This window comes from Clavelina lepadiformis, chromosome 2, assembly GCF_947623445.1.
Source record: "Clavelina lepadiformis chromosome 2, kaClaLepa1.1, whole genome shotgun sequence".
Classification (NCBI taxonomy): domain Eukaryota; kingdom Metazoa; phylum Chordata; class Ascidiacea; order Aplousobranchia; family Clavelinidae; genus Clavelina; species Clavelina lepadiformis.
Genome location: NC_135241.1, coordinates 19,711,334 through 19,725,153, shown reverse-complemented (window position 1 = coordinate 19,725,153; position 13,820 = coordinate 19,711,334). Strand labels below are relative to the sequence as shown.

The 13,820-nt window shown below is 36.9% G+C and overlaps 2 protein-coding genes across 3 annotated transcripts; both read left to right on the top strand.

The window, feature by feature from the left end:
• The first annotated feature begins 1,085 nt into the window (after nucleotides 1-1,085).
• On the top strand, nucleotides 1,086-2,117 carry LOC143446439 (uncharacterized). The gene is made up of 3 exons (XM_076946071.1): nucleotides 1,086-1,305; nucleotides 1,411-1,596; nucleotides 1,675-2,117. Exons 1-3 carry the CDS (start codon nucleotides 1,171-1,173, stop codon nucleotides 1,720-1,722), a joined length of 369 nt encoding a protein of 122 aa, XP_076802186.1. The 5' UTR covers nucleotides 1,086-1,170; the 3' UTR covers nucleotides 1,723-2,117.
• Nucleotides 2,118-3,975: 1,858 nt separating this feature from the next.
• Nucleotides 3,976-12,194, top strand: LOC143447209 (uncharacterized). Of its 2 annotated transcripts, XM_076947193.1 has the most exons (11): nucleotides 3,976-4,120; nucleotides 4,279-4,401; nucleotides 8,058-8,253; nucleotides 8,344-8,468; nucleotides 8,617-8,786; nucleotides 8,962-9,213; nucleotides 9,428-9,582; nucleotides 10,294-10,482; nucleotides 10,761-10,952; nucleotides 11,068-11,226; nucleotides 11,399-12,194. In XM_076947193.1, the coding sequence occupies exons 2-11, from the start codon at nucleotides 4,334-4,336 to the stop codon at nucleotides 11,657-11,659; spliced, it is 1,767 nt and encodes a 588-aa protein (XP_076803308.1). In that variant the 5' UTR covers nucleotides 3,976-4,120; nucleotides 4,279-4,333; the 3' UTR covers nucleotides 11,660-12,194. The 2 variants fall into 2 exon arrangements, with proteins under 2 accessions (XP_076803308.1, XP_076803309.1); XM_076947194.1 differs by lacking the exon at nucleotides 4,279-4,401 and having other exon boundaries at nucleotides 3,997-4,120; nucleotides 11,399-12,193.
• The last annotated feature ends 1,626 nt before the right edge of the window (nucleotides 12,195-13,820 follow it).

Sequence of the window (13,820 nt, the reverse complement as noted above, 5' to 3'; positions counted from 1 at the left end):
AGACGTGCAGCTCAGCGAGATGCTCTCACCTATCTCCGGTGATCATACATTTTTGTGTCAATTAAGCAACTTAACAGAAACAATTGTGCCACGTTTATTCTCAATTTACCTACTGACATTCAATTTAATGTTGATGAAATAAATCATGAATTATTTTGTACTTAACTGTAACGATCCTGGTGTGGTTAAACAATACTGTAGCAGTTTCGGTTAAATGGACCATTCGGATGTTATGACCAAAATGGTCTGGTCACAAGGTGGTCATAATAAGCGGAGTCGACTAGCTGTATTGCCTGATTTTCTTCACGCACAACGATTTACTTACATGCTATACACGACACCCTATAATTTATTATTTTTATAAAAAACTGTTGTAGGCCTGCTTTCGGAAAGTTAAGAAATATTTGAATTGGGCCAGGGCGAAGGAAAGTTGTTTGATTCGCTTCCTGCAGGATCAGTTGTTTGTTGAATTGGTTTAAACTTGTATCAGTGACATGATTATTAAAAACATTACAGAAAAGGAAATCGGTATTTGTTCAGTGAACTTTAATTTAAAAAAAGTTACGTTATCCGATATGACAGAGCAAATTAAAGAAAGGAGTGGTCGCCAATCCTTTCAATTATACTTTTCCATAACCTTATTCTTTTATGATGAAATCCAATAGGTGTCAACAAAAGCTTTAGCAAGACCTATTCAATAAACGTTACAATGTGTTAAGTTTGAATCAGGATGGTGAAATTTGAAAAGCATTTTAAGTCTGTGTACAGGCAACTTATAAATACCAACGTACGTTATTTCAACAATGTATTTCAGATCAAGATACACAGGGCATAGTTTAGTATAAGTGCAGAGATTTGTGACGTAAAAAACAACATGTTATCCAGAAATTATCGACGATGTAGAAGGAAAAAAAAGTAAAAAGTGCCGGAACAACTTTGTTAAATGCAAAATAACATATAATAGTTTCACAAAGGAAACAACGTCGCGTATACTTTACTAGTTCGTTGAAGCAAAATCTATTTGAACAAAGAAAGTTAAAGAGGTTATATTTAAGTATTTGGACCAAAAATAAGATGCTAATATATGTTCACTTTGACATTTGCAGCTTAACCAAAACAACAAGCCTTAGATTATCTTACTGACAAAATTGAGTGATTTTATCAGCAAATATGCAAAAAGCGACTTCTACATTAGGCAAAGGTGACTTTATCGAATTAAAATCTCTTGCAGCTCCACCGCAGGCAGTAAAAGAAATCTTGTTCGCAACATTAATTTTGTTGGGTGAAAACAAAGAAACGGCCAAGGTACGGGCAAACGTGGATGCAACGTTCATTACATGACCATGGGACATGTGTCCTCGGTAAATTGTATAAATAACGTTTTCCCTTTTCATTAATATCCCAATGCAGGACTGGAATTTTGTTAAACGACAGCTTGCTTGCTATGGAGAAAAATCCATACTGAATCGAATGATGAACCGAAAAGCACAAGAAATCTCTTCCCAATCCGCACAGGACGCATCCGAACTATTGAACCATATTGATATGGCCAGAGCACACGCAGTGAGCAGTGCGATTGCATCAGTTTTAGCTTGGGTATGTCACATATTGCTCATTTCAGTTAAAAAAATTGAGGTTTTCTAACGAAATTCTTATTCTATATATTTGATTTAGTGCATGGCGACCATAAATGAAGCGGCAAAAGAAGCGCAAAACCATTAATGTCAGCAAACATGGCTAGACAATGAGTGAGAGCAGAGTCTGTGCAACGCCCTAAAATATTCGTCTTGACATTGTTTATATCGTTTTTGTTGATGTTGTTGTTGTTATATTGTTCCGGTTATTTCTTTTTTATTTGGCAACTTTCATTGGATGAGCTACCGTATATGTGTGACACATTTGCTTGTTATCACTAATAAGCACCATAATCAACAACATGGTTTGGAGGAAAGTGAAAAAACTGCCGCAGTGAGAATAACATGTCAACTTCATGAGTACTGCGCGGGACAGCGGATGTCGTGGTGTGGAAAATTATAGCAGAAGCAAGTGTAGAAAGAACTGATTTCATCGACCAGTTATTTTCACACAACACGCATGATACATACTGTATTTACATTATATACACAAATAATGATTCATATTTTCTTCAACGATATACCTTACTTATACACTTACACAACATTAGCTATTGCAAACAAGTCCATATAGCTTATGACAGAGAGAGATACCTATCAATGTAATCTGCACAAACAAAATGTTAATTACATGTGTTAACAAGCTTTTTAAGAAAGTAGGCCTAGGTATACACGGAATTGCTCACTTAATATTTTTCAAGTCAACTAAAAAGGCCATCCCGAACATATGAAAACCTTTGGTTTAATCTTACGTTACTACACACTCGCCGTATTCTAACCAAAACAACAAAAATTAGTATTTTAGTACAGTATACAGTAACTGGTTACAACCTTATCCAGATTTATTATCGGAAATTATTGTATAAAATCATACACAGTAAAATTACAATTAATTCAAGTAAATTGAATCAAGTTGTTACGTAGAAATTAACCTGCAAAGTTAATTGAGTTAAAAACAAAAGTGTTTCGCGTAGGTTATACGGCATTTTTTACGTGCTTGCGCTACCTGATGCTTAAACCTCGGAACATCACTGTGGGTAATCTGAGTCTTCTGAGTATAGGACTACAAGCCAAGGTTAGTTGTCCACCCCAATTCAGCTTTTCCCGCCTTCGTTTACTTTAAAAAATTTATCATCTTGGTCGGCTCTATACTGCCACGGAAAAAAACACTGCCAAGAGTTTACAGCAGATCAAATATAACTCTACACCCACCTCGTTTTAACTAACAGTTGTTCGCTTGATGTCACGGTGAAGCCATTTACTAAAAGAGATCGCATTGTTAGTCCAGAAATGTGCGATGTAACCAACAATGAAAACGTGATACGCAGAAAGGTGTTAAACACACTTTTACGTTTGTGTAGAGCCGTAGACAACAATGATAAGGAGCGTTCGCATCAATTGGAGCAAAAATAAAGGCGCCACACCTTTTTCCTGGCGTGAACAGGATTACTTTCGCTACTCTGCGCGAACTGACATCACCATAACTGCTACTCCATACGATCAGTGGCGTCTGCAAAATGTTGCTGGATACCGAGCCAAGCGTATTTTCATTTACTGTTGAAATTTTCCAGATCAAGTCAATGATTCAATGGAAACGTAAACGACATTCGGAGAAAAAGTTCAGATTAACCACAATAACAACATGTCATGGTTCATGTCACTATAAAACAACGCACCAGTTCGAAAGACCCGAGGTTGTACTTAGCCAAAATTTGTCGCACCTAATATACTCCAAGCGAACGGAGAATAACTTCTATAGATTATATTTCCTTCTTGCGTCAAAAAAACAATGGTCTCTATTGGGTGGATGGATATTTTTGGACAGGACATAGGTTTTGGCACCTTGCGTAATGTACGAACACGATTTTCGTGTAATATAAACTATAATATTACAGCTTGGAACAAAAACAATTGCCAAATCATAAGACCGTAAACGACTCGAATTACAAAAGTGTGCCTGCTGGGTCACATACTCACATAAGCACAAGGCCATTTTTTATTAATTTCATACATCAATCCACTGTTCAGCAAAGATAATATTGACATTTGCTACAGATGAGATAAGTTGCTTTGATACATCATCAATCAAGTTATTATTGGCGAAAGGATTACTTTGTCATAAAGTAAATTAAATACGTTGAGGTTAGGTCGGTAAACGCAAAGACTGATATCAATAGACTAATAGTGTTGTCATTGTGATGCTCGGGAACTCAGAAAAAGTCTTTCTTTCGAATTTCCACCATACGTAATAAAAACGTCAATAGTGAAAAACTTTAAAGTGAGGGGCAAGTCCAAGAAATAGTTGTCCTCAAATTAAAGAGTAGTTGTCATTCAGTATAATGTAGAACAAGAGAGAAGGGCTTTCTACTAAAATGTTGTGGTTAAGCAGTTATTGCCAAAAATTCACCGCAAATTTGGCTTCTTTTTTGACGAAGATCGTGGAGATTATGACGTCACAATCTTAAAACAACATGCTAATGACTAAGGTTTGAATTAGGTATGATAGTAGTGGTAGGCTAGCTAACGCGTTTTGGATGAAATACGTTTGCATAGGTAGGTGCTTAGTAGCAGGTCATGATTACCTTTAGCATAGGAATATTGTGATTGTAAAATACCTGCGATTACTGTGTTTATTTATATCTAGTGTTTCTCTGAAATGAACTGTTTTTCTGTAACGGGAATTATTTATGTAATGAAGCATGATTGAAAAACTTCTCGTGATTATTTTCATTACTCAAGCATTCGTCCAAAGCAAGCCATACAAAAGGCAAGTTAGCGATTTCTTTCAGTTTGTGGAAGTAGGAAGTCTCTCTTCCATTATGTACAGTAGAAGTAATACAATATCTACAATATTGGATTTTCGTTAATAAATAATAAAGATTAACACGGTTCATGATTATGACAAGTACTGTTACAAAGGTTCGGTTCTTTTTCTTTAATAACACTGCTATATTACGAAACCTATATAGGGCTTCACGGATATGCAGTACTCTTACACTGTATTACCATTCCGAGAAGACTTTATTACCGTCACATTACAACTACTTAAAAACAATATGCTATTTAACCTAAATCAAAGCAGTTAGCGAGTTGCAAAAATTCCCTTTTCATTTGCAAGGGAAACCTGACTTGTCAGTTTTCAACTATATCACAACAATTTGAGCAGCCTCGTCTGACATAGCAAATTTTCGGTCAATGATTTCAGTTGGAATTGGCAAATGCCTTCAGGCCTAAGACTACGTCTAACAGATAAGAATACGCCTAATAAAGTTATTCCAACTATACATGGCACTTTAGTGTCAGACCGTAACACTGCCGTTATGAGATAGTTATTCTAGTTTTGACTTTAGAGTCGTCAGCATTTCGTAGCTTAATTTTACAAAATAACCTACTCTATAACTCATATGTTAACACCATAACAGCCAACAATTCTGCTATGCATACTCCAGGGTATCCAAAAGGTGGATCACCATCAACATGTCGATGGCACGCCGATAACGCAGCCCGGCCGTTGTTAAAGATGGGTGGTGCAGCTAGCAAAATCGTTATGCAAACAGTTGATTTTAGCTATTTAAGGCTTTAATGAATTTAGAGCTAGATTAGAAGGTAGATTTAGGTTAGCTTTAGGGTTACTATGTGATAATATTTACGTTAGGTTAACAAGAAACTGTGAAAAATAGCATCAAACGAAAGACATTTTTTCGGTGAAGCCAGCCATAAAAAAATTGTCAGAATATTTTCCTACTCTCTGTTTTATTTTACATATAAGGAAGCCGTTCCACTGTGCCTTAAACATTTTTTTAACACATTCAATTTTTATTATCATGCCACTATAAAGCCTATATGGTTAAACAGGGACGATTTACACTACATCAAAAGGATTGTTTTGTAGTGTCATAATCGAAACCCAGGATACGACATTGACGTTTAACTTCAGACCCATCAACATTATTGATTTGTACGGGCCAATCTGCCACGTCGTCGGGATTCAAAAACGATGTATTGAAAGTTTTTTTGTTACGGCATAGGCTTTATAACTGAGGAATAAAATAGTATAAGCAAAATTTGTTTCGACTGTCGAATTCGCTCCGGCTTATGGGCGTTTTACGTAAAATGCTGCATCAGTCAGCATAAGTTTTCTTATCAAAATTTTGCTTTTCCTGCAAATTTGTAAGTTAAGTTTGTAACTTTGTAAGTTTTTATTGAACCCTTCAGCAATTTCAAATTTTTGAGCCGAAAACTTACGCTGAGTCATGCAATGTCTCCGTCTCTGCGCGGAACAACTTTAGCACGACACTGGTGTCAATATGCCCAGTTTGTTCCGGCAGCCATATTTTTCCTGCCATTTAAAATGTCGCATGACTCGGTAAACGTTTGCCGATTAGAAGCCTTGTTTTCCCTGTAAGTTTCTATTGTAAATTTTATTTTTTGTTAGCAAGTTTTCCTTGAATCTAAAGCCAACCTCCAAGGTTTCTGAGGATAAACTTACGCTGAGTCACGTGACGTTTTACCTCATATTGCTGAATAAATGACCTGACAACGCCGGTTGAGGAACACTGAACCGTCGGCACTACACCCAAATTGCAGCTAGTAGACCTAGTTGGCCTGTCTAGCCACCTAACCTGGCCATGTAAAACCAGACTTATGTTGTAAGAGCTGTGACTTATTCACCGGAAAAGGTTATTCGTTGAAAGCTATTTTCATGGTTTTCTGTTAAATCCAACTTAACTGGCTATCTTTGACAACGGGTTTCGTGATCTCCTTACGCTCACAATGAAACAGTCACTTTGTATATTACGAGGGCAGAAAACCATCCCTTTTGGGAGTCTAATGCAGAAGTGCACAACCACAGGATGCCTTTGTTTACTAGACCCCAGCTACTCAAATTGTGAAGTCATTTGGTTGCGCACTTCTGCAGTAGACCCTCTCTTTGTAAGATTGTTTTCTTTTCGGTTCAGTTTACAATTTCAGACTGGGAAAAGTTCTTTAATTCTAGGTTTTACAACTATAGTTATCGCTTTGCTAACCTGTCTTTACTGGAACGTTTTTAGAAAGAATTAACAACAACTTTTACTGTACTTGACTAAGGCCTAGCCTAGTTCATTGAAAACAGTATTGTCCAAATTAGCCCCTGCTACTTTCACTGACACAAGAGCGACTTTTGCAGCAATTAAACTGTAGTTTGCTACAACTACAAGCTAATACTTGCTTTCCATCAGAAAAGCTAAACCTACCAACTAACTGTAGATGCAGTGATACTGCTGTCGGGATTTAACTCAGCAATCACTAGTGTATCAACAAAGACGTCATGGCTAAAAAAGTGCAAGTTATGACGTCAGAAAGTTTTCAGATTTGGCGGGAGACCTTCAAATGGGGCTGATAAAATGCAAAGTCTTTAATTAAATGTCTTTTTCTTTGTGGCAATTTATTGTATCATCATTTCTGAAAGTTTACCTGCGCAATGTGATGTTTATTAACCCATGGTAGTTATTATTTTGTCGTTCTGAGATTATGTCAATAAGCCTTAAACAAAATGATATAATATACTGTAGAGTGTACGTGTTTTGTCGCTTGTGTTCAGCTATAGGCAGGGTTGCCATCAGTCTCAACTCAAAAATAAGGACGACTAGAAAATGAACGAGGAATACCACCTTAAACAGTGTACAACAAGAGAAAGCAACCAATGTTCCTGAAAAAAAAAAAAAAAAACAAGACACTATCTGCATGTTCATAATTTTGGTATCTCTTTGGTACAAAATGGTATCGTAAAGGTGACAAAATGCCCAAAATAAGGACAAAAGTGCCCACCTCCGCCCTAAAAATAAGGACGAAAGTGAAAATAAGGACATTTCTTAGAAAAAAGGACAAACATATTTTCTAAGACACGGACCTTTAAAATAAGGACAAATCTTAGAAATAAGGACGGTATGGCAACCCTGGCTATAGGCCTATGTCAGACGTGGGCAAACTGCGGCTCTCCGGCATGTTTTTTGTGGCTCTTCTAGTCGAATCGTAAAATTCCAAAAAATGTAAAGGCTACCAAGAGTACCGTTTATGAAAGTTTCTGTGTAGTTTTTCTTTATTTAGGCCAGCATTTCGTTTATGACGTAACACTAGACATCGATTCCGACATTGTTTTCAGGTATAGATTCTATACTCTATGGCAAAGGTTGTCAAAATGCACCTCACCAACATGTTTTTATGGGTCTTTTAGTTAAAAAGTAATATCCCAAAATGACTACTAATAGTATAATAACCAAATTGACAATCATTACTGATTTTGCGGCTCGCTGGTGTTTATATTTTTCCGCAAGTGACTCTTTCATTGAACAAATTTGCCCACCCCTGGCCTATGTTGTAGTGATCGGGATACTGCTGGTTGTTTATGAACGTAATGAGTAATGACATAAATTTTTCTTGAAGAAATCTAAGTGGCGCGGTGGATTTAACGCTATCACCTGGATCTGTGGGAAAAGAGGTGGTGGAGGCATGTATTTTAAAGCTCGATAGCCTGTCTATATTTTCCAACGATTTTGAATTTATGAAAAGAATTGCGTTTGTGGAAACTAAGTTCGGAACAAACTTTACCTCCAAGGACATTACCAGAGGAATATGGCAGGTAGTAAACACATTTCAAGGTTAAATATTCCTTAAAAGTGCCGGTTGTTATGAACTACAGGTGAAATATAACCTACTTTTTCATCACTAGATGTCGATTCCAATGCTTTCTGAACTGCAAGCTGAGGCGTCATCAGCCATATTAGTTAGCTTGGTAACCACCATCAGTCAAACACTTGGGCCTTCTTTGGTTGATTTTAACAACATGGATATGACGTAAAGCTTTACTTTTGTTTCCTCTAATACCGTATATGGTATATAACATATTATGCTTTGGTGCTACACGTAGCCTGATATTTACCTTTAAAAGATTGCGACGACAGTTGTCATGGTTATAATGTTGAGCTTGTTCTATTTTATGCAGCATTCCATTTCACTCGGTCATTGCCCTTCGTTTATATATTGAGTTGATCCAAAATGCGTCTGCGGTCCCGGGATTACGTCAAGATCAGCATGACTGGTGGGAGACGAATTACACTACATCTTCTTCCAAAAATTATACCGCTGAAGTTATTGAGCTTGAAGCCTCCGAAAGTTAGTCTGCTTAATACTGCATTAAACAACTGTGACGTTTTGTTTTGGTTTTGTAGAGTTTATAAAACAATGTGGAAATAACGCCAACTGGAAGGAAGAACTGGTTTAGACAAGTGTGCACCAGTTTCTGTTTCAATTTACATAACGTTTAGTATTTGTTAATGCCCTGTTTCAGATTGTCCTGAAAAAGAAATGGATGTGTGGTTTTTGTTGGACGGGTCAACCAGTATAAGACGCGAACATTTCGAAACATCTCTTTTGTTCATTAATCATTTAATGTCTGGTTTTGTCATTTCACCCGACATAGTACGTGCGGGTATGTCGACCTATTCTTCGTATGGAAACACCGTTATTGCTAGCAAATTCGATGAGCACACGGATAATTCTGCTTTTGAAAATGCTGTTAACAACACCGTCTATCTAACCGGTAAAACTGTCATGTAGTAATATTTCTTAAATCGTTTCAATCGCATTTCATTAAATAGGCGTACATATTTTCCTATGTTATAATTCACCCATCATTATAAAAACAGGTGACGCTTTCTCACGCTCATACATTATATATGTCGTTAATATAGATTATTCCAAAGTATATAGTATGAGTATGTGATCACTCAACGGATTCAAAACGTTTTTTTTAGGAACAACTTACACCGGTTTTGCCATATACGATGTTCTGAGGAATGGTTTCACTGTTATTAGTGGAGCACGATCGTTTGACCTCGGGATTCCCCGAGCTCTTGTTGTGATAACAGATGGATATAGCTTCGACTCTGCCGAAGAAGCTGCAAAACAGGTGAGGAAAACCAATGAATGCAATGTGTAGAAAAAGTAAGTTTTTTTTGTGGCATGTTTATTTGCCGTCTAATGGTACTTAATCGTTGTATGTGCTATTTCATTCTTTCCGTTTTACTCTGTTACTGCACTGTGAACTTTTGTTTTGCTTTGAATGATTTCCATCACCTTTATAGTCTACTGTTTTGTTGCGCGCTCTGGATCGCCAAACACTTCATCGCTTCAACATTCTTCTGCGCATATGATGCAATTGGTTACTGGTCCTGCGTTAACCACCGGAAACACGACACCAGGGCGCGTAACTTACGTGCGAACCCGAATTTCGACTAGGATGCCACTTAATCGCGCGTGATGTTAGGGCCTTTTAGAAAGGGCTGCTAGTATTGATTCAAATATTAAATATTTTATTTGAGGGACTAATTTTCATTCTCCATTGGTTAAAATTTCAATCGGTTACTGAGGTTTTCAAAGCTTTCACCTGTGTTTTCATCGACTCTTTATATAACCAAGAAGCGCTACGCAATGATAGTCTATAAGTACATGATCGAAGAATCTACAAGACTAAAGCGGTCGACTACCTTACTACACATGTACAGATTTCATTCAATTAAGTACTTGTTTTGGTGCTAATTTTATATTTAGTTTATTATGTTTTCTTTAGACTTAGAAAAATACAAATATTAGGTAAGTATCAAGTCTTAATTGTAAATAGGCTCACTCTGCTGGTGTTACTTTGTTCGCGGTTGGCGTTGGAACCGGCATCGAATTAGAAGAAATTAAGACAATGGCCAGCCACCCGTATACAACCTACTCTTATATTATGACTGATTTCACCGACCTTCTCAACGTGTTGCCTGAACCATTGTCCAATAAAGCATGCAAGCTTTCGGCTGCAATCCAGGTGAAATCTTAAAACCATAAGAATACAAATAGAGCGCATCAACACTTAAACTTGCAATCAGGTTACAACGAGTCGTAATCGGTCGCAACTGAGGGAGCTATAAGAAAATAACAATAAAGAAGTCACTTGATTAACTTATATCTTTGAAGTTGCTAGCGAAGAATTTGTTTTCCCTTTGATAATGTTTGCGAAGAAAAAAAGTTTTTTAAACTTCCCTTTCGTAGTTTATTGTAAGACACTTAAAATTATAGTTTAGTAATAAAAGGTGTTCGATTCAGCACGGCGCGCCAGTAACTGTGTCTGAAGAGGCCGGTGGCATCCATTATTCTTACATCAGCGTCCCAGCGGAAGATTATGTGACAGTGAGCTTTGAAGTAAACGCCGGTTCAGGAAGTTCCGCCCAAATTTACGTTGGACTTTACCCAAATCCAAGCGCATCTTTGCACCTTTTGACCTTTGTACTCTTACCGGTATCTTTAAAAATATTCCGATTTTTAAAAGTATTTTAATTAACCGGAGACATTTTCTCTGTTCAGTCGGTTAATTTAACTTGTATCTTGCTCATAGGTGACTTTAAATTTCTAGGGCGACCTTGTTGCATTGAAAGTCACTTCAAGTGGAGCAATAACTCGAAGTGCGGTTGAATCGAATCTTGACATTTCTAGCCTCGTTTCTGGTGCGGCATCTCTCTACGTAACCACCGTATCCACAGGAACAAGCAAACTTGAACTTGCTATAACTTCGGTAACTAAATTAATAACGATTAGAAGTTCACTTAAGCTTAATTTGATTAGCAATAGATATTTTTATTAAAATGGATTCTGTGGAATACAATTAGGCACATTGATTCAAGTGACACATCGGAGTAAATTGCAAACTATTAGAAGTTCCACATCACAAGGTATATCTTTTATAGACACTTTCTGTGACGACGACTACCGCTACCGTCACCACCACAACAACTTCTACCTCATCTCCAACTGCTGATTACTTGGAGTGGTGGATAGTTATGATTATTGTTGTTCTTTCCATAGTGACCATAATGATTCTTGCCACAGTAGTATTGTTTATTCTTGGAATATCTCGTTCTTCGCGTTATCCGAAATGCAACCACGGAATTTGCTATAGCATATGCTTGTGCATATGCACCGAGAACCGCTACGGCTACTACCACTAGCTCAAGTGAAATCATTAGTTAACGCTGGTGACAAAGACGCAATCAATTTCTACCACATGGAATATCTACTGCCATGTGTTAAATCTGGTTGCATGGACCCGTTAGCATTTGCCTTTAGCTGAGCACTAGCTGAGGATTGATATTTTGTTTTTTCACAAATCCTTGGTTACATGACTTACAGCTTTATACGTTGTTTTTTATTCATATACCTTAGTAAATTATTTATGTTGACAACTCCTTCGTGGGAAGCTTCACCTTGTATCGCAAATCTTCGCAAATTTTTTGTTTGTTAAAGTTTTTCTTATATTTTGGTTTCAAGCGTTTTAACACTTTATGCAAGCCATTAAACACTTGCCTAACCTTTAGCGACTGAGTTTTCGTTTCCGAGATCTTGTTGATATTTTGTGCCTACCAAATTTAAAGTCAAAATTCATTCACTTTGTGCTGTGCATGGATGAAGCAAACGGCTTGTTGATGAAGCTTATATCAGATGCAGACTACAGCTAGTCATGGGTCATCGCGTTTAGTTTCAGCGTTAAAGTTATTTTGTTTCAACAAAACATACCTTCCATGCAAGGTTTGTGAGTTTAAACGTTTTATACACATCATTCATATATTATATATATAAAATCTGTTATAGTTTCAACACCAGATTAATACAAATACCAATAGAATCTTGGATATACTTTTGGACTCAAGAATATTTCAGGCAGAACCAGCTGGAAACACAGTTTCGTTTAAATGTATTGCAAAAGGCTCAAATATACAAAAAGAGGTCACCACAACATGGCATAAAAATAAGCAAATCATTAATAACAACGAAAGAATAGGTTCATACCAATTTAGACACGGAAGACAAAATTTAGTCGTGGAATCAGCTTTAATATCTGATAATGGAATTTACACTTGTGTTGTTTCCAACAAATACGGCTCAATTAATCGAACCTATGAACTTGAAGTCATTGAATGTACACCTCATCAACCAGTAGGCCTATTACAGTTTGGTTTACTCGTCAACAACACAGCTACGGTCGGGGAAGCCGTTGAGTTCGAGTGCAAAGTGCAAAGTGATCCCCATCCCAACATTGAGTGAGTAAAGCAGATTGCATTAAACGGGATTGAGTTTAACCCAGTGACCAATGAACATTAAGTAAAATTGATCAAGAAATCGACCAAAAATTCAAAACCCGGAATCGAAACTTGTTTTGGAAAACGTCATGTACGGAGATGCGGGTAAATACATGTGCCTTGCAAGTGATATCTTCGGAATTTCACATACATCAGCTTGGCTGACTGTGATACTACAACTTAGCGTTAAAACGGAAACTGCAACAGTAGACAATAAGCCTTGGATTATTTTGCTGGCCTTGGATAGTTACTCGGTTCTGGCAACATTGGCTCTGGTAATGTTGTGCGTTTAATTCTGTTATACCAAGAAGAACATTACATTGCAGTACAAGTCCGTGGAACAGATGTCGCTAGCCCTCGACAAATAAGTAAACTTCTTTACACTTAAAGGTGCCATTATTCATTCTTTAACATAAATATGCTGTATATATCTGGAACTGAACAATCATGAAGTAGAAAAGGTAATTACTCTTTTTGATTTAGTTATGTACACTTTTAATCATCTTCGCTAATCTATGAAAGGCCGCAAACAAACCTCTTAGAGTAATACACTCTGTTATACCTTCCAAACAATTGAACTTTTTATGATAGCTTTTGTGTTGTTATTGTTTACAAAACTTCTGTTCTGATGCACTGGTATTTGTCGGCTACGCTGACTTACAGTATATTGACCTGTAGCTTTGGTCATGTGATCAACGTATGCTTACGTGTTGCTTCTTAATTGTTCATTTCAGCATGTTTTTTGTCCTTTTGGCTTGAATACTTTTACTTATTCTGCGCATTCATGTTTAGGGCGTTATGAAGATTATAACGTTGTATTGCTAGCAATTGATAATGCTGTGGTATTTACTACAAAATGCGATCAGATGGATGCGTGTTGTAACGAATATAGGAAGTGCACGTTCAAAATTATGCTGAAATTTTCCTGTTCGAGGCAACACTATTTAACCGTTAAGAAAACTTTGTGCTTTTCTCATTCAGTGTACAAATTAACAATCTCGATTCAATAATGATTCAAACTTTGACAATGTTA